Here is a 23,470-nt window from a genome sequence, read left to right as displayed (position 1 = left end):
TTCTTCCCATTAGCAACTGAAATTTGGAAATCCTCAAGTACAGGGAGTTTCATTGGAATAGAAACGAAATGAGAAGGGGAAAAAAGAGAAGAGAGGGCGGGGCGAGGTGGCTCACGCCTGTAATCCCAGCACTTCGGGAGGCCGAGGCTGGTGGATCACCTGAGGTCAGGAGTTTAAGACCAGCCTGACCAAAATGGTGAAACACCGTCTCTACTAAAAATACAAAAATTAGACAGGTGTGGTGGTGTGTGCCTGTAGTCCCAGCTTCTCGGGAGGCTGAGACAGGAGAATCGCTTAAACCTGGGAGGTGGAGGTTGCAGTGAGCCGAGAGCACACCACTGCACTCCAGCCTCCTGGGCGACAGAGCGAGACCCCATCTCAAAAAAAAAAAAAAAAAAAAAAGAGAAAGAGAGAGAAAAATCAGGCTGTGGAGGAATAAGAAATTAGCTTTGAAATGAGACAGATCTGACCCCAAAGTTCTGCTTCCTAGTTATGTGATTCTGGGCTTGTTGCTTTCCCTCTCTGAGTCTCAATTCCTTCATCTTTAACATGGGGATCACAAAGCATCATCTGCAGAATCACTGATGAGGCAGGGACTAGTCTCCATATTTTGCAGATGAGTATGAATTGCTTTAGAATCAGAACGGGAAGTAAGGTCAGAGGGGCAGTATAGCACAGGGGGCACGGGCATGGGCACTGGAGCCCTCTCTGAAGTGACACCGGCAAGTCACTTCATCTCTCTGTGCCTCGATTTTCTCATCTATGAAATGGAGACATAATGGCACCTACCTCAGAAGGTGGTCCTGAGGATGGAAGGAAGCCCTGAGATAATGCTTGGCACATAATATACAGTGTAAACAACGAGAAACTCTCAGTTAATAGAAGAATGAGAAACTGAGCAAGAAGCAGCTCAGCAGAGCTGAAATACACACACTGTCAACTCACCAGACGGTTCCAGACTCTAAGGCAGAAGCCAGCTTCAGGGCTTTGTCAAGGTTTTTTGTGAACACGGCTGCTGTGAGTCCATAGTCAGTGCTATTTGCTCTTTTTATGACTTCTTCGATACTTTTGAACTTCAGTATTGGTTGCACTGGTCCGAAAATCTACGATTAATTGCAAGAATGGCAATGAGAGCTTTGATCGAATGGAAATGTATGCCGTGAGCACGCATTTCCTTCTCTTTACGTGATTTTCGTGCACCCAGAGCACACACATAGATGAAAAATGATGATCAGAGAAGAAGCTGCATTACCGTTGAAGACTGAAGAGAAGGATTAAAATGAAACAAAAATAAAAAATAATAACAAAAATGTACGTTGTGTTTAAGATGCGTTGTCGTCATCAGGGTTTCTGAGACACCCAGCCAGAGAGGCTTGTAGTAACCCATACACGTGACATGCACAGAAAACAAAACCTTTCAATAAATTTTTGAGAATTATCTTGAAGGATATTGACAGGCACCTTGTAAGACTGTGCCGCTACCTCTTGAGAGCTGTGTTTTCTACCAATGAAGACACCCTGCAACATTTCCATAGTAACTACCAAGGGGAAAGAATTAGCTTTCCCCTTGGTAGTTTGTAACATACGTTTTTTGAAACTATGTTTCATCACAGTTGTAACATAACAAAGAAAAGGAAATGGAAGAACTAAGGCTTGAATATTTAAAGATGATTTTGAAGGGAGTTTGTAGTTGATTCAGTATTAGACATAATTATATAAGCCAGCAGGATGGTGCCCTGCCTGCCAAAATACCTTCCCTGGGTTCCCCAGGACCTCTCGTCACAGGGATGTTTAAGGAACTGAACTTCATGCCATCATGACCCACAAAAATCTCAAGAAGGAGCCAGGCATGGTGGTGCGTGCCTGTAGTCCCAGCTACTCCGGAGGCTGAGGCTGGAGGATCGCTTGAGTCCAAAAGTTCTGGGCTGTAGTGCGCTATGCCAATTGCGTGTCCACACTAAGTTTGGCATCAATATGGTGACCTCCAGGGAGCGGGGGACCACCAGGTTGCCTAAGGAGGGGTGAACCAGCCCAGGTCAGAAATGGAGCAGGTCAAAACTCTTGTGCTGATCAGTAGTGGGATCGCGCCTGTGAATAGCTGCCGCACTCCAGCCTGGGCAACATAGCGAGACCCCGTCTCAAAGAAAAAAAAAATCTCAAGGAGGCTATCTCTAAAATACCTGCCCCAGGAAGCCCTCGGCAGGGACTCATCCTTTTACGTGCCCAAAAAGACCACGTGCAGGGTCTAACGTCCCGGGACCCAGCCCTCCTCTTTTGAATGCTGTGTGAAAACCAGTTCCCATTTAGTGTAGTGTAACAGTGAGGTTGAAAGACAAAGATTTACACTCTTATCAGCGGGGGAGTCTCCTAAGTTTCCCTCATTTCTAAGACATCCGTGGGAGAAAATGTCAATAAGAATTCCAGCTGTGACATGCTCCTTGAATGAACACTTGAAATTCAGTCTGGGGCACTGAAGGCAGCTTTGGGCCCTGAATCCACAGGTTCCTGAATTGATTCCTGGCAAAGCCCACAGGTGGCGACAGCTCTCCACCCTGGCTCCACGACTGACGCAGGGACGGGGGTATGTCAGAAGACCAGAGAGGGCTTGTTGCTCCCCAGAGAAGGTGAGCCAGCAGTGGAAACAGGGCTAAGACAAACAAGGGACCTGCTGTATCATGCTTGGGATTCCCTAGAGGTAGGGACAAAACGGCTTCCCCAGGGACCCCAAAGGAGAGGGGAAAGACCACACCGAATAAAAAGGAAAAAAAAAACCCTCAGCTCACAAGGATTTCTGGGATCCCCGGGCCCTAGGGAAGGACTCCTGTTTGAAAGGACACGCAGGCCACAGCCTCGACACACCCGCCTTGTACCTCCTCTTTGGCAATCCGCATGTTGTCCGTAACTTCTGAGAAGACAGTGGGTTTGATGAAGAGCCCCCTGTCTTCCACGGCCGAGCCCCCGCATTCCAGCTTGGCCCCTTCCTTCTTCCCACTCTCGATCAGTTCTAGGATTTTGTCGAACTGCTTCTGATCAATCTGCAAAACACGAACAAGTACAGCCTGGCTTCCTTCTGGGCAGTGGCTGCCATCTCGTGTTCGGTGGCCTTCACACATGATCGGCCGTCCTCCCTCTGCACGTTCTTGTCAAGCCGTGATCCATGTAACGAACGTGACTTGCAGGCACATATTCCTCCAATGCCCAGAGCTGGGCTCCTTGGAGCAGGGGAGAGATGGGGAGACAGGCTAGTCTCGTCCTCTGGAGGTTTGGGACTTATTTGCACTTCTATCTCGCTTTTCCATGCCACAAAGTTAATCCATGGGTGACATAGGTATAAAGTGGTCGCGTTCCTTCTTCTCCAAACGCTTCACATTCTACTAGGGTTGCCACATCCAGCAAATAAAAATACAGGATGCCCAGTTAATTTGAATTTCAGAAAAATGACACGATTCTCTTGTTTTAGCGTAAGCATGTCCCAAAACAATATTTGGGATATATTAAAGCTAAAAGTGCATTCATTGTTTCTCTGAAATTCAAGTCTACCTGGGTGTATCACCTGGCAACCCTGTGCCCTGCTCAGCTGGTACTATGAATCAGGGTAATAGTTACTGGAATTCTCCTGTCATGGTGCAGAGAAGCATAAAGCAAACCTGACCACCTTACTCAACACCCCCGGAGACAAAGCAGAATGAGCCTCCAGGTGGGGTGGAAGGGCTGCTCCTTGGTTGGCGGGGAACAGCTCGTGAAAAAGACTCCTCCTTTTGCTATCTTGTCTAGACGTCTCCTTGGCTGGAGTTTGCCCTGTACCACCAGCCTGATACCCAGCTTGTGAACCTGCTACTGACCAATTGTCAAAATCGCACCCTTTTGGGAGACTGCTCAAGGGGGAAAGGGCTCTTTCTGCCCCCTCCACTGGTCCTTCTTCCTAAATCCATGGGAATCCTGTCCTTTATTATGGTCTGTGGCTGGTCCCCCTCCTCTTTGGCTGGGAGAGACAAAGCTTTACTAGGTTTACTATAGCTGGGATTTCTAGGTAGGAAAACTGGTTTCATTCCAATAATTGTAAACAGAAAAACATGCAAACCCAGTGGTGTGACTGGATGACAGTCTGTCCTGGAGGAGGCTGGCTTTCTCAAGAGAGAGGGCATAAACCATGCACGCCACTTGACCAATCATCTCATGAAATATAGACCCCGTTTAAAAATACTGACTCAGATCCATACCTCACACCTTATACCAGCCAGACTCCAGATAGATCAAAGATATAACCATGAAAAATGAAACCATAAAAGTTTTATATGTGGGAGACTTCTGCAAAGTTGGAGCACCAATGGCCTTCTAATTCCTCAAAATGCAGAAGCCAAAAAGAAAAGATTTATAATTTTGAGTATGTAAAAAAGGGGGGGGCGCAAAATTATCATAACAAAGTCAAAGAGCAAAACAACAGACTTGGAAAAAATATTAGCAAGTCGTATTCATAGAAAGCTAATCTTTCTAATACATATGTAAAGAGGTCTTAGAAGTGATAAGAAAAACGCCCAACAATTCGAAAGAAAAATAGTCAAAGCAAATGCACATTTGATAATAAGGGAAATACAAATGGCTTTTAAATATATAATATGATGTTCTACCTTGTTTATTATAAGAGGTACATGCATATTAAAATGAAATAAGATACTACTTTTAACTCTCAGATGGGCAAAAGTCCATATTCTGTTGGCAAGGGTAAAGAAACAGACGAGCTTCTACAATGTTGGTAAGAATACACGTGGGTTCACCCTCTATAGAGGAAAGTAATTCAGTCACACTTAAGGAAATTACAAATGTGTTCCCACTTAGCAACCCACTTTGAGGAATCTGTCCCAGGGATTTCCTTGTGTGTGTGTGAAATTACATACTCTGAGGTCTTGTGTGTGACTGCACACATACACGTGCTAATCAGAAGATGTTACTTAAATCCTGGTGGTTTCATCCAGTGGAATTTTGTACACATGTGAAAAAGAATCAGGCAGTTTCCCATGGATTGGTATAAAGAGCTCTTCACATTTTCTTAAGGAACAAGAAAGTGCAAAACAGTATACTATCGTGGTAACTTCCATGTAAAAATAACAAAGGCAATCAGGACACACATTCATATTTGCTTGTATACACATGAAGACATTCTAGAGGGAAACGTGAGGAACTAAGAACTGGGGATACCCACGCGGGGAAGGGTAAGGACCAGGTGTGTGAAGGTGGGGGTGGGAGGGGCAGGAACCCTTTCACTGCAGATGTTTTAGGCGTTTTGGAGTTTGACCCATGTATGTGTACTTCCACTCAAAAAAAGTAACGAAAACAACAAAAAAGTAACAGGCCGGGCGCAGTGGCTCACATCTGTAATCTCAGCACTTTGGGAGGCTGAGGTGGGAGGATCACAAGGTCAGGGGTTTGAGACCAGCCTGGCCAACATAGTGAAACCCTCTCTCTACTAAAAATTAGCCAGGTGTGGTGGTGTGCACCTGTAATCCCAGCTACTTGGGAGGCTGAGGCAGGAGAATCGCTTGAACCCGGGAGGGGGAGGTTGCAGTCAGCCTAGACTGCGGCATTGCACTCCAGCCTAGGTGACAGAGCAAGACTCCATCTCCAAAAAAAAAAAAAGTAACAAAACAACTTTGCAACGGATCCCGGAAGAGCTCAAGATTCTCTCAACTTCTCTCTGGGTGAACCAGGTCTCGGGTTACCAGTTCCAGGTGTTGCTGAGCCTCTCTTCTCCTCCCTGAGGGGCCAAAAGGGCCACAGGGGCTTCACCCAACTGCAGGTCCGGCCTGGCTGCTGGGCATAGGCCATCTGGAAGACCCCGTTTGTCCTGCAGGCAGTGCTGGGTCCCTGCGGAAACCCTACACATTCCAAACTCAACACTCCCTGGAGAGTCCGTAGGAACACATTGTTTAAATCTAATAATCCTCCATGAAATGTCAGCTGGTGCCTTACAGTACAGGAAGAGAGACCTGCCAGGAAGTGGGATGACGCGGCAGGGCACAACACCAGAAACAGGGAAATACGGCCCCCAAAGGACTGGCTCAAGGCTGTGCTGGGCTCTCTGCCGGGAGGACGCTGCCGGATCCTGCCCGGCCAGGTGGCCTGCAGAATGTTTATGTGCCTCGTTGCTCAGTTGCCAAATAAACCTGAACGATTTTGGAGTATTCCTGGGAGCGCTAGCCCGGCCACGGACCCCGATCTAGGTCAGCTAGCTGTTTCACAGGCATGAGACAGACAGGACTATTTGGACAGCTGTAAGTCCTCTCAGAGTAAAATCTTATTACTGTAGATGAAAAAGCACTTTGGAAGAAAAAAAAACACCAACAGCATTCTAAAATAATATGCTGAGGTTAGATGGCTTTAGTGAGCTTTCAAACAGACTTAGTGGTGGCATAAATGCACTGATGAAATCAACACCCATTCTGCCTCTATCTGTTCTCTTGGAAGAGATTGGCATATCTGGCCTCAAAAGTCAAGACCGGAGCCATGGAAAGAGACTTACAAATAATGATGGGGTAAAAAAGTTTCCTCGGTATGGGGATCAGCTCACATAGTTCCCACTGATTCTGGATTAGCTTTAAAATTACGATGGATTCGATAATGACTTGTGGTCATGTTTGCGTTCAGATCTGAAATCCAGCTGAGGCCATTAGACAACCTTGTGTCACTGACCACTGGGTTTGGGGCAGAGGCTGGGCAGGCAATGACTGAGGAGGAGGAACGTTAACCACGAGCAGAAGTGCTTTCAGCCAGGGTCACGTGGCATCAGTGTGTGGGCTGGGGCCAGGTGAGGGTGGGCACTATGGCCAGAAATACACCCTTCCTCCATGAGGCCCTCCCTTCTTCCCCAGCCAGGGCATCCCCATAGGATGGCCTGAGGTCATGCACAGACACTCACTTCCACCTAGACTGGAGAACCTCATTTAAAGGTTCTTCTTGTTTAAAATAAAACCTTCCCGTAATTGAATACTTCCTAGGTGCCATGAAATTCTCATAATACTCATTGCTTACTTCTATTCTCCAGATGAGGAAACTGAGCAATGGAAGGATTTTTGTGACTTTCATAAAGCCCAGGGCCAAATCTGAGCTCAGATCCACAGAAGCCTCCCCTGTAAACACGCAACGCTGTCAAAGTGGGGAAGTGGCAACCTCCTGGGATAGACACCAGTGGGAAAGTCATAGACATGTGACTTGAAATTTCATGGCCGGGGCAGGACTTGGGCTAAAAGCAAAGTGAGTGGCTGCTGCGCTCCATTTCAATAATGCATGGGATGGTCAGGCTGCCCTCTTAAATATTTATCCATCTGCTTCACTTCATAATTAGTAAGAAAGTGATACAGGATGTGCCCTTTTAAAGAGGATATTAAATCTCGTGGTTATGATCATTTTCATCCTGTCCTTGGCTTCCCAAACTCAGCCTCCAGAGACATGTTCCTACTGCCCGGAGACACAGCCCCATGCCCCAGGTCCTCCCCATCTGGGATTCTTTGGTTTCTGATGGTTCACCTTGTCCTATAACCCACGTGGGCTTGAGGGCCTCGGGCTGTGCCAGAGGCTCCACGCCACACTCTGCCTGCACTCTGCTGTCTTTAGCCACCCTACAGCCCCTTTTTCGTAGGGAGGCCATCCTGGAGAGTGGAGGGTGCAGGCAGATGGCCTTCTGCCCTGGGAACAGCGCCCTCCTCCCACGCCTGAGTGTGTCCTGCCTCCTTTCATGACCCCCTGGGACCTGATCAGCTTCTAAAGAAAAGGCTCCTGGGCAGGGCAAGTCACCGGTTCCTTCCTTGGAGAGGGACCCTGTAGGCTGTGGGCCTGCCAGCTTCAGCCCTGAGACCAGTACCATGGGTTCAGACACATCAGGGAGTTACCTGAGGCCCCTGCTCTGTTTTGACATCGAAGGGGTCTCCTACGGGCCGTTTCCTGGCGTACTCCACGCTCCGCCTGACAAACTCCGCGTAGACCTGCTCCTCCACGAACACCCTCGAGGCGGCTGTGCAGCACTGGCCCTGGTTGAAGAACACTCCCTGATGGGCACACTCCACTGCCAAGTCCACTGGAGGGGGAGGGCATGCGGGAGCAGCCGCAGAGAGAGGAAGCGATTAAGTTGTTAAGGCAGCACTGGTGACAGCTGCAATTCTAATTGCCTGCACAAGAAAACAGGCCCCAGGGTGGCTGCATTTCAGAAATTAATTTTGTTTGCAGACTTTCCCAGAGAGGAAGGGAGAAAGGATTTGGGGTTAAATCAATTCCCTGTAGGACTTCTCAGTACCTTTAGTATGCTAATGAACCCAGAGAATCATAGCAGCCCCCATTTCACTTGCCTGTGTAACCCTCCCCTCCCCTTTTTCTAGAGGACTAATGTTTTATAGAATAAACTTTGCTAATTACTGATGTAGGCCCACTGGCAAGAACTTAAGCCAAAATTTTTCATCTTGAGTAAAAGAAGGGTCTTATTAAGTAAGGTAACTTCATGTATGTGACTTAGAAGGGTTGACTTTAAATTGTAGAGCTGACATTGAACTAAAACCAGTTATTCAAACCAAGCTACAGGGCTTGCAGAGAGTAAGATCTTGGGGGACATGCCTAGTGGATAAGAATGGTATTGGGATGTCATTCACATGTACGGAGGGGTTTCTAGTGCTCAACCCTTGGCTGGTTTCATGACCACCAACCCCCACTCTCTTGCCTGTTTAAGAAATGCAGCTTTCCTTTGCACAGAGGCTGGTAGTGGCTCTGGGCATTGCAGGGTGATCCATTCCAACTCCACTGGGGCTGCTCCAAGAGCCTCTGCCCTTGGCTTTGAGAAGGAGGCTGTTACTATTTAGCTGGGTCATTTGTGCAAGTTTTGGTGGCAGCAGGACAGCACCATAAAGTTTGGGGGTACCTCTCTTATACCTCAACTCCTGCAGCTGGCTGGGCCAGCTCCCAGCTTGGAACTGCCCCTCCTCTAAGATAACAGACTCATTTCCTGCTCCTGATGGAGCCAGGGGTGGCAGGCGAAGGGGCAGTAGAATGGTGGCTTGTTACCCTTGATGTCTTGCCTGGGATGCTGGTTACGTTAAGATGTAATTTGTGGACTGGCGCTGCCCTGATGAGGAGTAGGAGGTGGCTACACAGCATGTTTTTATGACCCTTGGGAGTAAAACCAAGCCCCAAACAGAATTAGTCTTGTGCTCTAGCCGCAGTTTCCGCCCCGAGAGGAAGAAGATGAACTTGAGTGCAGGTGGAGTGTCCAGATATGGTGGCACAGGAATGCAAAACGGGAGTCCTGGCTGTTTGGGACTCCAAATGTGAGTCACAGTGCCACAACTGCTCTGGGTGCCTCCAAAAACCTCGTGCTATCCACGGCACTCACAGTGCTTCCACAAGGGAACACTAACCCAGGCAAGAAATGGGCAGTCCGTCTTCATACCCAGCTCCCCTTTCCTTCCTGAGAGCCTGTTCCCTCCTCCTGTCCTTTCTCCCATTGTGAGAGCCAGCTGCCAGAAAGGAACTGATATCAGTCATTTACACCTTAGTGAGAAATTGCGCAAGGGTCATTTTTCTCTGGGATAGTTGCAATTCCAACCTTATCTGAGTGTGAAATGAAAGGCTTTGTTCTCCGTGACAGGGATTTCTGGCACCAGTGGACAGCTGGGTGAGGCTATTCTTTAAGGCAAAGGTGTTTCAAGGCACTTGGGAAGTCACACCTTTTGATAGCTGACCCTGTTGGCAGGTGAATGAATGCCCGGCCAGCCCTTTCTTCCCTCCTGTGGACATGGCAGCCAACAATAGCATGTATTTTAATGTTGTGTCATTCGGCTCTGGCAAGACACAAGCTGCCCCCAAGCCACTGGGCTGGTTGCTTTCCCAGGACAGGGGTACACCCCTGGAACCAGACCACCAGGGTATTTTGAAGGATCAGTTGACACTGCCCTCCTCTGGTTTCTTAGGTCTGAGACACATAAGGAAAAGGCATCTCCACTCTTCAGGGATCTTAAAACATATGATAGGAAATGTGACTTGGAGGGAGACAAAGGAATGCCTGGGAGTGGGTGGCACCTGCCCTCCCTGCCCCTCCCGGGGGCTCTGGAGGAGAAGCCAGACCTGCCCCTCATGACCCCAGCTTTGCAGGAACACGCAGGAACACTTAATGTTGAGGGGCAGAAACAGGCAGCCCCTCTGGTGCCACTCAAGCCATGTCCTTTTGAAGGAAGCTTTCTACCAGAAGTGAAGCTGGCATTGTGATGTCCACCTGCTTGTCTGTGGCTGGCTGACGGTGGGCAGGATGCCTGCAGCGGAAGCATCCCTACTGTGTGTGTACGCATCTCACTCTCAGTGGGTTTTGAATTCAGGCCAGGAAGTGGGGAGAGACTGATGGGTGCCCGACGCCCCAGCAACACCCAGGAGGGCAGAGACTCACAGTCAGCGTCAGCGCACACGATGCAGGGGTTCTTCCCCCCCAGCTCCAGCGTCACTCGCTTCAGATTGCTCCGGGAGGCGGCTTCTTTCACCAGCTTTCCAACCTCCAGGACAGAACACAGACCACAGTGTACCTTGGATGCGGCTGAACTTGGCCCAGATGCAGGTGAACATTCTGGATGAGCCTGGTAGGCAGTGCCACCACCTGCCTCTCTGCCCAGGCACTCCAGCCCCCAATGGTGTCGCTTCACTCTCTGGCCTCTGCCAGCACCTCCTCCCATGCCAGACCGCGACATCCCGGGATCCTTGGTCTGAGCTGCTCCACTTACAGGTGTGAGCTGGAGCCTCTGGGAGCCCACACAGCTGGTCAGGAGCAGGGCCTCGCCCTCTCACCTGTCCTGGTGCTTGTCCTTCTGAGCCCAGGAGGCTGGTCCAGCCAGTCTGGTAAAGGGCTCCAGGGACCATGGGGTGACTCTTCTACCCTCACTAGAAACAACTGAAATTCCAACAGCCCAGTTGGGAGGTGGTTCTGTGTGGCTTTTTGGTGTGCTCTGAGGGAGCCCCCAAGTGTTAGAGAAGCAGCGAGGGCAGCCAGCCCTCAGGGTGAGAGGGAGCAAGTTCTCTGGAAACACATTCTAAGACTGAGGCTGCCGCTGACAGGCAGGGAGAGAAGGGGTGCGCTCTGAGGGAGCAGAGAAGCCGCGCACCAGTCCTGCTCAAGGCCCCTCCTCTCCCACCGCCCACCGCACCCCTGGTGGGGAGGGCTGGCCCAGCATGACTTGGTGACTTATCTAGGGCAACAGGAATGAACCTCAGAGCTGGGAGGACCCTCAGAGACCAGCACAGACACTTAGGCCCAGAGCCAGAAGACAGCAAGGGGCGGCCCGGGCTCTTCTGGGCCTGAGGCTGGTTTCTCCAATGCTAAGATGTGAGTGCATTTGAAACCTCAGCGAGCTCGTGGGTGACGGCTGAATGAGGTCTGGAATCCGTCCACAGGGACAATGTGTGTCCCCAAGGACAGTAACAGCGTCCAGCAGGGCTGGGCTGGACTGAGGAGGGGTATGGAGACACTGATTGCAATGGGCGTTTTCTTCTTTTTCAAGTACAGAAGTACTTTCTCATTAAAAGTAATTCCACATAGAGATGTATGTAAATTAAAGGGAGAAAGTCTTCAGCTTCCCTCCCGCTCTGCCCCTGAGCCCACCCCATAGGTGGCCATCAGTAATAATTTCTTGGGAATCCTTCCAGATAACTTCCACTTCCGCAAGCACACACTTTACCAATAAGCTCGTATCGCTGATGATTTTCTACAGTTTGCCGTTTTGTGCTTCAACAATAGAGTGGGCAGCTTTCCTTGTAACGGCTGTAAAACGTTTCGTAGAGTAAATAGAACATCCTGGAAGACATGTCCCTGAAGGCTCATGAGAAAATTTCTCTAAGTAGTTTTTTTTTTTTTTTTTAAATGAAGCTTCTAAATCAAAAGTTTTTCACTTTTAAATGTTGGATGAGTGCTACCGAAACACCGTTCATCTTAGGGAAAGTGCCAGTGAGCACCTCTTCCCCATATTCTCAATAGTATCATTTCAGTTTTTAGCAATCTGGCAGGCAAAAGGAGAGTCTGATTTTGTTTGAATTTGCATTTCCCTGATTACCAGCAAAGTAGTTTAAGCTTATTGGGCATTCAGTATTTCTATTCTCGGAATTGCCCATTTTTCTACCTATCATTTTGGTTTTTTTTTTTATTGATTTGTAAGAGCACTTTACATATGATGGATATAAACTCTTGGAGCGCTGACTGCATCACAACTGTTTTTTTCTGAGCTTGTTATTTATCTCTTAACCTTAATTATGGTATTGTTGGCCAGATGAATATTTTACATTTTTACTTTATCTTATCTCTCAATCTTTTCTTCTAAGGTTTCTGAGTTCTAGTATTCTTTATTTAGTTTGGAAACCAGGCCAGTGATTTTTTTTAACTGGTCGTTATGTACTAAAACATGGTCAAATTTAGAAGAAAAGCAAATCACATTAGGGCCCGTCACAGGAGAAGTTCACGCGTGTCAAGTAACACACCACTTTTACTTTTGCCAGCACCCTGTGAGGAGGGTTACCTCTGTGGACCCAGTGAAGGCGATCTTGTTGATCTGAGGGTGAGAAGAAATTGCTGCTCCCACTGTGGGCCCGAATCCTGGCACGATGTTCACCACTCCTGGAGGGAACCCGACCTGGGAAGAAATCAAGATAGCACTTGAAGAAGGATGGACTTCATCTGCCAAGGATCCACATTTGGGCTGAGAGAGCCGTGGCTGTGTCATGTCCCCACAGGGAAGCCTGGGCTGGGGTGAATTTACCCAGGACCCAAGTGCAGTTGACCTTGGACACCCTGGGAGCTGACCTGGGCTTCTCACCCCCAACTGCCAGCCCAGTGTGCAGCCCGGGGGAGATGCCCACTCCTTCCAGGGCGGACGCCACCCCAAAGCGATGTGCAGCACAAATGTGTCGTGATGCCACAGGTGGCAGTGGCCTGCCTGCAGCACAGTGCCTTTCCATGTGGGGCGTGTGTGTGAGAGAGTGTGTGTATGTATTAAGGGGAGAGAGGTGGCTTGATCATGACTCCCTGCCCAGAATCAGAGGCACCTGCAAAATATCTGGAAACATCTGCCCAGAGCTTCAGTTTTCCTTTTTTAATCAGACTCATTATTGTTCCAAATGTTGTGACAAGATATCACTCCCTTAAAGTTCTTTGCCTGTTCAACCTGGGTCTCACCTGGAGCAAGCCCTTCCTGAAGGCAGGGGCTGTCACCTCATTCAAGTTCATGCCTCATGTTTTGCATATACTAAGCCTCTTTATTAGGCTAGAACACAAAATAGACGAGGTGGACGGTGGTCTTCCCCACCTGTCCTGAGTCTTACTTAGAACATACTATTTCAGAAAGTCAACATTCTAGGTACAGTGTTTGAGTCAGTAGAGTTTTAGGCACTGTTTCTGAACAGTTGGGATTTTTGAATTCCTAAGTCTCACCCGTGTGACTTAATTATGCCCCCATCACCAAAGGAAAGTGGGAAAGCGGCCCATCCCCAGCCGTTCCCACCTAGCCTCTAAGCAACCATGCACCTGCTCCCAGCCATATCAGCCCTGACTAAGAGGAGAAAGGAATCAGTTTTTCTCCTGTCTCTCTGGTTCCCGTTGCTTTCTCTGAATCTCTGCTCCATATAACCTGGGGATGGGATGGCTAAAGGTACGTCTGGAAAGAGGTGTCCCTATGGGCCTCTGTTTCCCTAAGTTGTGGCTGCCTGAGGGAGAAGAGGTTGCATTCAGAGAGGAAGGCACTGATTAGCAGGGACCCGGCACATGCATGGCTGCAGCCACCCAGCTGGAGCTGGTGCGGCCACCCCTCCAGAGAAAAACGGACCATTTCACACGCTGCAAATGCAAATCCCGGAGAACCTCCCAAATATTTGGCTCCCTCTTGGTTGACCCCCCTGAAAATTCTCTAAACAAAACACTGGGTCCTAAACCATGGGTTTGAGCCCATACTAAGAGTGAAGCATTCTCATGAAGACCACCAGGAGGAGTGGAGTTTCTCCAGCTCAGTGGCCACAAGCAGGAGAAAGACCGCACAGTCGCCAAGCAAAACACTGGGAGCCATTCCCTTCCCACTCGGCTGCCAGCAGTCTGCCCGTCCTGTCTCGTGACGGTGGCCTGGTTCCTAGGAGTGGGAACGTTATCAAGAACACGTGACATTTTCTTTCTGGATGTCTCACCTCTTTGATTAGAGAGCCGAGATAAAGGGCAGTGAGGGGTGTCTGCTCCGCGGGCTTCAGGACCATGGTGTTCCCACAGCAGAGGGCGGGCGCCATCTTCCACACCAGCATCAGCAGGGGGAAGTTCCACTGCGACAGAGCACAAGGGCTTTGGGGGCCCGGTCCATCCTCCTACCCTGTCCCATGTGCCCAGCGAGGCCTTTGTGGAGGATACTGGCTTTTCATGGTCAGGATTTGGGGTATGTGAGGTAACGTAGGCGTGTGCAGTGATCAGAACTGCACTCCTGCACAGCACTTTCTAAACTGCATTCTGGGTGGTGCTAATGGGTAGCCTTTGCAAAGAGGATGCTGTTGCACGTGCTCTACTTCTCCCTCTAAAACGTCTGCTGAAGACTTGGCCTCCTCCCTTCCTCCATGGGTGCTTTTCCAACCCTCACTTCGTGTTGCTGCCTGACTCTCCAGCTCCTTGCCTGGCTACTGTTGCAGTGGCCAGGCGCTTCCCAGACAAGCTGTTTGGGCTCCTGTGAATATCCCCCCTGCCCAGTGAATAGAGTCCCAGCCCCTCGGCAGCCAAGGCTGCTGGAAGCTGGCCCACACCACCTGCCACGTGTGCTCACCCTCTTTCTCACTTTCGCTCCTGCCTGAGCTCTGGCCCCACCGGTCTTCCTGCTGTTCCCTTCCAAGTAGCCCAGCCACCTCTACACCTTGGCCTTGGCCATTCTTACTCCTTGGAAAATCCTTTTTCTTGTTGAACAAGTCTTTCCTATCTTTAGGGTCCAGTTAAGAGACTACCTTCCTGGGAATGCTGGCCACTCCTGAGCACTCTGGCTGGAATCCACAGTGCCTTCTGTTGCACACCTAGAGCCAGTCCTAGGAGAGCAGGAATGGGGTCTAATCCATCTCAAGAGCTCCCAGGCATGGAGTTCCATGCCATAGAGAAAATGCTCAAAACACACCGGACATTGGTTCCAAAGGACACAGGGCAGTGGGGCCGGATCTTCATAGAATCTATTGAGAAAAGCTGCCACACTTACCGGAGTGATGGCCCCACAGACACCGATGGGCTCATGCCTGGTGAAGCACACAACGTTGTCATCTGGAAGAGGGTTGCATGGTGGGAAACAACACAGTCGCTTAATACAGGCTGAGAACTTCAAGTAGCAAAAAGACAAGAAAGAAACCCACAAAGGTGCCAGAGCCAAGTCTTATCTATTACACAGAGAAGTGACGTAAACTCTACTTTAAAAGTGAAGTTCTTTAGAAGAAGAATTGGCAGTGCCATCTGGAGAGGGAGTGGGGCTGGGAATAGTGCCTTGGGGAAACAGTGAGGAGGGGCTCTGGATTAATGGGAAGACGTAGCCCCAAAGGCATCCCAGATGAGGCTATAATCCACCTTGCTCACCTGTGGGGATGGTCTTGCCCTGGATTTTGTCTGCCCACCCTGCAAAGTATCTGAGGGTTCTAATACAGCCCTCCAGGTCGATGAAAAAGGCATGAAGAAACGGCTTCCCTGTATCCATCGTCTCCAGGGCCTGCAATCACAAGATGATGTCTATTTCAGACGCGACTTGCTTTTCTTTTGCACTATCAGGCTGTTCAAGATGCAAGTGGACTGGGAACAGCGTTCGGAGAGAGAACACAGTCCTAGGACATCGCTCTCCGGACCTCACAGTCAGATGTACCTCATCAGAAAGCATGACACCAAATGTAAACGGAGGCCTGTCCCCGAGTGTGAGGATTGCTTCGATTTCAAAACACCTAAAGTGGGTTGCAGGGTGGTGCGCCAGAGCATAGACATGCAACCCCCTTGAGGGGCCCCTGGAGGCAAGGCGGACTTGAAGCTGTGCTGGGAAGGAATGCACATTGGCATCTGACCGTCCATCTGTAGCACAGGGGCCTCCGCTGTGCGGCCAGTCATGTGTGCTTATGCGTTCCCAGGAAGCTCTCTGAAGGTTAGCTGGCTTTGGGGTGGCTGTGGTGGGGGCTGCCCTCCTCGAACAAAAGAGAAAGGGAGGATATAGGCTCTTCCTTCCCACCGAGCTGGCCAGCGTGGCTGTGGAAAGCCTAGAGGGGTTGCGCCCCCAGCACAAAGATGCAATCCTTCCCTCCTGTACCACGGAGCCCGGCTGGCCGGATGCGGAGTCGGAAGGGAGCAGACTGCCCTGCTGGTGAGGGAGGTGATTACCCAGGGCGAGTGTGCAGCCACTCAATGGCAGGGATTCTTTTCTATTTCCAGCCTGGGTGGAAGAGAACCCCTTTGTCCCTCAGACAAGCGGCCCCAGTTGAGCCCAGCGCTGAAACCGCCAGTCATCCGCCTCTGCAGGAAGTGGCCGCCCTGACGCATAGCCCAGGGCTGGATTCTTGCGGAAGAGTCAGGGGAGTGAGATGATGACTGAGAAAGGAAGAAGGCCCCTCCTGGGTCCAGGGCTTTAACCCCGGTGCACTCCCCGATGTCTCACCCGTGAGCTCCACGACTCTGTTCCCACTTCAACGTGCAGCCACAGGCACTAATGGCCCAGTGACTTGGCCAAGGCCACCCAGTGAGGCAGCAGCTGAATTCGGGGCATCTCCTTCCAGCCAGCACAGAGACCGGCCCTTAGAGGCTGCTCCTGGACATGTGGGTCTGGAAAGGCTGCAGGGTGACCGCTCCAGTGCTGCGGCTCCCCCAGCTCCCCTGTGCTCCAGGAATGAGCAAGACCCCTCTAAATGGAGCCAACCACATCGGATGAACCTAGTTAAGTAAGTGGGCCTTGGGTAAGGCCCTGAATCTCTCCCTGCCTCAGTTTCCTCATCTGTAAAAGAAGAATAATAATGGTGCTTACCTCACAGGGCGAGTGTTAGAGTGAAAGGAGTCGGTGTACGCAGCACCAACCGCACTGCCCGCACGTGCTGAGTGTGAGAATGGTGTTCAGATGGGAACCCTGACGGCTACGCTGATTATCATCACCTTCCCTTCAGGCACCAGTCAAGGGCTTGGTGACCCTCACCTGGGGACCCAGACAGGGCCCTGAGTTGCTGAAGACCACAGGACTAGGTCGGGGCGTGTGTTCCGCCCCCAGCAGCTGCTGCTCAGGGACTGAGTCAGGCCAGTGTGACATCAAGTATATTCTCCTGTTGGTTCCTATAGATTTGCACTCAAACATGAACTTTCATTTTGCCAGGGAAACCTAGCAACTGCAAATAGTGCCAAAAGGCCTCTAAGCCTGACCTAGTCAGTATCTGAATATCCGTCAGTGGAACCAAGAGTTTCTTCTTCGCTCTTTTCTGGGATGGAACAAGAGAGAGGACTTCAACATCAGCCCTGAGTGTACGTGTACGTGCGAGACGTGGAGCCAACGTTCTGCCTCCAGTCCTGGATTACCACCTCTGGCTGGGGGACCTCGGACAGGTGACTTAACCTCTCTGGGCCTCAGTTTCTCACCTCTGAAACTGAGACAATAAATCCTACAGGCCAAGTGCCTACAACAAGCCGGGTACATGCTGAGCTTTCAATAAACATTGCTTTTTAAATTATTATTAACTTCAGCAAGTTTGCTTACTGGAGTGACAACGTGAATTTACCGGGTTGGTTTTATGGAATTTCTCCAAGCAAAATCCAGGTCATGATAGGTTTAGATGGGCAATTATTTTTTTAAAAAATTCTGCAGGTGACTGAGTACAAGTGCTAGCTACAGATTGAAACAGTCACTCTTTAAACAACTTGTTCTTGTGGCTCGATCATGAGTAAACCACAGCCACTCCTAAGTTAATTTCCTTTAATATTTTAAGAGAAAAATGTGCCTTCTGAGAAATTAACACATCATAACCCTCATATACTAAAGAGTGACCGGAAAGTGCCAGGAAAACAGCACGGCAGGGCTTACAATGAGAGGACCCAGAAACGGCATTTGGGGTGTAAAGGAGAGTGGACAGGGAGGGCTTCCATGTGGGAGCTCCCAAAATGAGCACCCAAAGAGCCAGACTTGGGGCCTGGGTGCCCCAGCAAAGGAAAGCCATCCAGGAGCCGCGGGATCCCCCACATCTGTTTCCAGACACTGAGCACAGAAATAAACATCCAGTCTTGTCAAACCACTGAGCCGGCGAGAGAACATGCTCCATGAACACGCACGGAAACCATGTCAAGGTGGAGAGCAAGGGGTGCTCCCCTGTGATGTGGTCGGAGTTTTAAAAACCGTGTTTGCCAGTAATTCTCTAGTCCCTTTCATGTCGTGGCAAAGAGCTGGATCTTATTTCTTGTGGGCAGTGAGGTCCCAATGGCAGAAGTGATTTGCTGGGTTTGCATTCTGAGATCCTCCAAAGCTCTGTCTGCTATCAAAACACAGTCATGCCAGGACAATGGGGCGGGCTGAAGATGAAGGTGGCTTTGCAGCCGCTGTTCCTAAGATGATACTGACACTTAAGGACAGGGTTCGGGGGTGGGGGGTGCCCAGGGCACATACTCTCTAGCCTGCTATTAGTCCACACGGACATTGCCGACCGATGAGCTCATGCCGGGTGAAAACAGAAATGTTTTTGAAAAAGCCAGTTTGGCAGCTTGAGGGTTGAAGCTGGCTTACTTTGCAGGAAGAAACCAGAGGCTCCTCAGAGAGAAGCACTTACCCTGGGAGGGAGCTACCCTCACCCGGGAAACATTCGGGCTGGTGGGGCTGACTGGGAAGGAAGGAAGGAGAGCTCAAGTTTCTGTGTTGATGCACTCTTAGGAAAATGCACCCAAGAGTAAGGCCTGAGAGTTCCTCCACATTCAGGAGCAACAGCAGTTTCCGTGTCCTGGCTGACACCCTCCTTTAAACAGTGGCTACCCTACTGCTTGTTCCCGACATCAGAAAAACCATTTTTCCAAATCAAAGGCCAAAAAGGAGATTTCCTTCCCTACAACAGGCCTCAAGGTTTGGAACAAGTTTTAAAAATAAGAGGCTGAGACGTGCAAGGACAAAATGCACAAGATGCAGAGGACCTCACCACCCAACGTGGCCCCAAGATGTCCTCCAATCACCCCTCAAGACCAGAGGAAGGTCTGAGGATCCTGCTAAAAACTGCATTTACTGATTAATGCCTTCGCAGCCCAACCTCATGGGATACGCTGCATCAATATCCCCACCTAAGGTATCCAGAAATTACTGGCCAGCAATGCATGTAGCTGAGGTTAAAAAATGGGTCTTCGGCCAGATGTGGTGGCTCATACCTGTAATCCCAGCACTTTGGGAGGCTGAGGTGGGCAGATCACCTGAGGTCGGGAGTTCAAGACCAGCCTGACCAACATGGAGAAACCCCGTCTCTACTAAAAATACAAAATTAGGCAGGCGTGGTGGTGCATGCCTGTAATCCCAGCTACTAGGGAGGCTGAGGCAGTAGAATCGCTTGAACCCAGAAGGTAGAGGTTGCAGTGACCTGAGATGGCCCCATTGCACTCCAGGCTGGACAACAAGAGTGACACTCGGTCTCAAAAAAAAAAAAAAAGAATATGGGTCTTCATATGGCCTTATTATGATAACTGCCATTATTAATAATAGATTAATAATAGATATCACCTACTTAGTGCTTACTGCACTCCAGGGACTCTGCCTAGAATCTTAGATAGACCATTCTTACACCACTGAGATATCATTACTGGGGACATTTTACATGAAGAAATAAATCTCAGAGAGGTTTCACAACTTGTCCCAAGTCACACAGCTAGTAAGTGGCAGAGTGGGGATTTGAACCTAGATGTTTTCTACTCTGAGGTTTCCTATAAGCAGGCTATTCTGACCTCATCACCACGCCACATACGCTTGCTACTGGCCAGTTCAGGGGTGACTGAGGAATGATTTTAGGGCACATGGGGGCAATTTTTTCTATGTTAACTGCTGGCGTTTATTTTAGTAAGTATTAGAAAAATAAAATTAGCATATCAAACCTGTGATTTAATGAATACTTAATGAATATTGTCACATTCCAGCACTTTGGGAAGCCAAGGCAGGAGGATCACCTGAGGCCAGGAGTTCAAGACCTGGCCAACATGATGAAACCCTGTCTCTACTACAAATATAAAAATTATCCGGGCATGGTGGTGGGCACCTGCAGACCCAGCTACTCGGGAGACTGACGCAGGAGAAATGTTCTAACCCGGGAGGCGGAGGCTGCAGTGAGCGGAGTTCGCACCACTGCACTCCAGCCTATGCGACAGAGGGAGACTCTGTCTCAAATAAATAAATAAATAAATGGGAGTTAATCGAAAAAAGTTAACTACAAAAACACACAATGGTACCAGGATATGGCCCAGCTCATGGTCACCATCTGGGAGTGCAGCAAGCCTGAGACTACTGAGAGAGCTGAACTTCCTGTAGGCAGCCACTTGGTCAAGAAGCTGAGCTGCAGAGGACAAAACATCTGACTTCGAAAATGAAGGGATTCAGCCAGAGGCATAAACGCCTGCCTGTATTGCTAGAGAGCTGTATCTCAGAGGACGGAACAGACCCATGACCACACAAAACCAGGACCCTGATCTTTTTCGCACACTCCATGGGAGACAGGACCCTCCCTGAGGACGGCTCATCCCACACTGGCCCCTGTGTGCATGTACTCACGGCCAGGGTGGCGCGGTCCCTCTCCACCAGGTCAGCCAGCTGGTGCAGCAGCCGCCCACGACTCAGGGCGTCCAGCCGGCGCCACGGCGAGCCCCTCTGGAAGGCGGCCTGTGCGGCCTCCACAGCCTTGTCCACATCGGGCTGAGTGGCCAAAAGGACAGAGAGAGGGTGTCATCTTTTCACGTGGCTGCAGTTTGGGACGGCGGCTGTCAGTTACAGAGAACAGCAGAATCGTGCCGCTGGCAGACAGGCCCCAAGCAGCATCAAGTTTTTAAAGCACTTGAGTGGCCGGGAGCATTCAAGTGATTTTTTTTCTTCTTTACATCTTACGATGTCTACAGTGGCCAAATATCAATGCTTGTTTCTGATTATAAAAAGCATTATAAAATATTTCAGAAAGTCACCGACCTTGAGTATTTCTCTCGAGGACCCAAGTACAAAAAGACTTCCCACCGGCTAGCTCAGTGTGAACACATGCCAGCTGCTGTTCACAAATCAGGTGGGACGCGTCTGCCTGGCGTTTTATTCCAGCTGGGAACTGGTGGTCAAGAGTGAATGGAGGAATTCGTTCCTCTCTAGATTGCGGAACTGACCCTGTGAAATAGTTCTCAGACAGGGAGGAGCAGGGAGTACCATGGAGGCCTTTTTTCTCCCTTTGCCCTCTCCCGCCCCATGGGAGCAGAACTGGATCTTCTGTGCACTGATAGAATAATCACAACAGAACCTTCTTTAGAAGAAGTAGGGGCTATTTAGAGTAGTGTCATTCTTTCTTTTTCTCAGGAACATGGGTCACATTCATCTCGAAGGCCCCTTCACGCCTCTCTCTTTCTAGGAAGGTACAGCAAGAAGTTGATGCCGGACCCCAGGCAGGAGCAACTCTACCGAGACTCTGTGTCCAGAGCTGGCTTGGGGGTGAGCAGAAGCTTGGTAGGGGAGATATGGGACATTGAATTCCTTGTCCCAGGCTCTGGGGTGGAGGCCAGGATCTCTCCAGCTGCAGAGGATGGGGTGGCCTGTAGCTCAGAACAGTCACTCAGAACGAGAGAAACCAAGGCCCAGGGCAACGGTCTCGTTCTCCTCCCAGCACCTGTACAGGCCACTTGGGAGTCTTCTAGTGGAAACCCCATTCCATGTCATGGCTTCCCCCCGATGCCCTCACATTTTTCTATGAGCTCCTCTGTGCTGCTTTCTGTATTAGCAGAGCCTAGCTGTCCTGTACAGGTGGGGCGGCTGTGAATTGCTCACCTGTCACAAAACTCACGGGCAGGATAAAATCCAAGCCTACCCTGCACACGCCCTTCACTCCATCTACATCCAACATCATCAGTTTGTTGACTAAGAACATCAGTCCACTGCTGTAGCGGCTGAGGAAACAGTCACATCTCCCCGCCCTCAGTGGAAGGGCTTTACCTCTGCACTGACCTTCAAAATAGATTTGATGGCCTTGCAAAGTCTAAAGGACACATTCAGAAGTTCCTTAGCTTCTGTATTACAATATAGACCTTGCACTTGCAAATAGAGTTATAAAGATTGCTGCTTTCCATGCTCATGTAAATTTCTAAGAAAGAAGAAATCTGGTGGTTACATTATTAACTATCCCCTCATCACTTGTGGAGAAACTATTTTTTTCCTTCAAGTCTACTTTTTTCTCAAGTGTCTCCTGTCAGAATGCTGCATTTGGTGAAACACACCAGCCGGAAATGCTTTCTGGAAAGATTCTTTAATGCCTCTTCAAATAATTGATTTAAAAAAAAAAACCCAAAAATCTTTCCTTTAGCCATATGATGAGGATAGCTGAAGTCATCCTCATAGATGGAGAAACATCTATCACAGGAAAATGACACTCTGCAGAGGACTGTCGGTAATTGATCCCATTCTGTGCCACGTGTCTGAGGAGCACACGCCAATTCGTGCAGCTAGCCCAGGCCCTGCCCCTAGCATGGGCCAGTCCTGTCTTCTAGCTAAGCCAAACGGCTTCCTTATCCTTTGGTCATCTGTAACTGAATTACTTAGAGCAACATTTTCTTTTAAGTACTTACCTTATCTCCTTCTTCCACTTCACATATTTTTTCCAGAGTTGAAGGGTTATATGTGGCAAACTTTTTTCCACTCTTGGATTCGTGCCATTCATTGTTGATAAATATCTAACCAGGAAAGGAAGTGTAACGAATTAGGTTTAAATCAAAATCATATAATCTCAACATGCTGAGGACCTTAGGTAACGTCTTATTCATCCTGTCCACCTTCTTCCCTGCTGCTTCCCTCTCCCCGTCGACATTTTATAGACAAGAGAGTCCCAGGACCACACGACCAGTAGATCAACCAGGACAAACTCAGAATCCAAGCTGGTCAAATAAAACTAAAGTCATTTAGAGATTTTTTTCTAAATTATTATTATTATTTTCAACAATGACATGGATTCACAGAGAAATGACTAAGTTAAATGGTTAAGTAGAGGCTATGAATTGAATCTTACAACCTCACAGACTTTGGGGGAAGAGTCACTAGGTTTACATATAGAAAAGTCCCGAGCAGTCCGCCTGCCCCTGGAGGGTAAAGACGAACTGAGTGCTCCCTTTCTCCTTTCAGCTGCAACACCCAGCACACTGATTGCCAAGGAGCTTGCTTTGAGGAGGATCTCAGCATCACCCTTCAATTTTCACCAATGCACATCGGGATGCCCCTCCCCAGCATTCCCCTTAAAATGTGTATTTTCACATTGG

The 23,470-nt window shown here is 49.4% G+C and overlaps 1 protein-coding gene across 2 annotated transcripts in view; it reads right to left on the bottom strand.

Annotated features, from left to right (window-relative positions):
• The window catches only part of ALDH1A3 (aldehyde dehydrogenase 1 family member A3), a 36,959-nt gene that overhangs the window by 8,812 nt on the left and 4,677 nt on the right, over positions 1 to 23,470 (bottom strand). The window contains exons 2-11 of one of the 2 annotated variants that reach the window (XM_012463881.3): positions 22,787 to 22,891; positions 20,748 to 20,888; positions 15,584 to 15,713; positions 15,216 to 15,277; positions 14,182 to 14,310; positions 12,528 to 12,641; positions 10,418 to 10,520; positions 7,884 to 8,068; positions 2,871 to 3,035; positions 946 to 1,103 (exon numbers count right to left, since the gene is read on the bottom strand). In XM_012463881.3, the coding sequence (XP_012319304.1) occupies positions 946 to 1,103; positions 2,871 to 3,035; positions 7,884 to 8,068; positions 10,418 to 10,520; positions 12,528 to 12,641; positions 14,182 to 14,310; positions 15,216 to 15,277; positions 15,584 to 15,713; positions 20,748 to 20,888; positions 22,787 to 22,891 (1,292 nt within the window). The remainder of the gene's footprint in view (positions 1 to 945; positions 1,104 to 2,870; positions 3,036 to 7,883; positions 8,069 to 10,417; positions 10,521 to 12,527; positions 12,642 to 14,181; positions 14,311 to 15,215; positions 15,278 to 15,583; positions 15,714 to 20,747; positions 20,889 to 22,786; positions 22,892 to 23,470) is intronic. The other variant, XM_012463882.2, reaches the window with a different exon arrangement.

This window comes from Aotus nancymaae, unplaced genomic scaffold (genome assembly GCF_030222135.1).
Source record: "Aotus nancymaae isolate 86718 unplaced genomic scaffold, 86718_ANA_hifiasm-v0.15.2.pri h1tg000014l, whole genome shotgun sequence".
Classification (NCBI taxonomy): domain Eukaryota; kingdom Metazoa; phylum Chordata; class Mammalia; order Primates; family Aotidae; genus Aotus; species Aotus nancymaae.
This window is presented reverse-complemented; position numbering and strand designations above follow the sequence as displayed.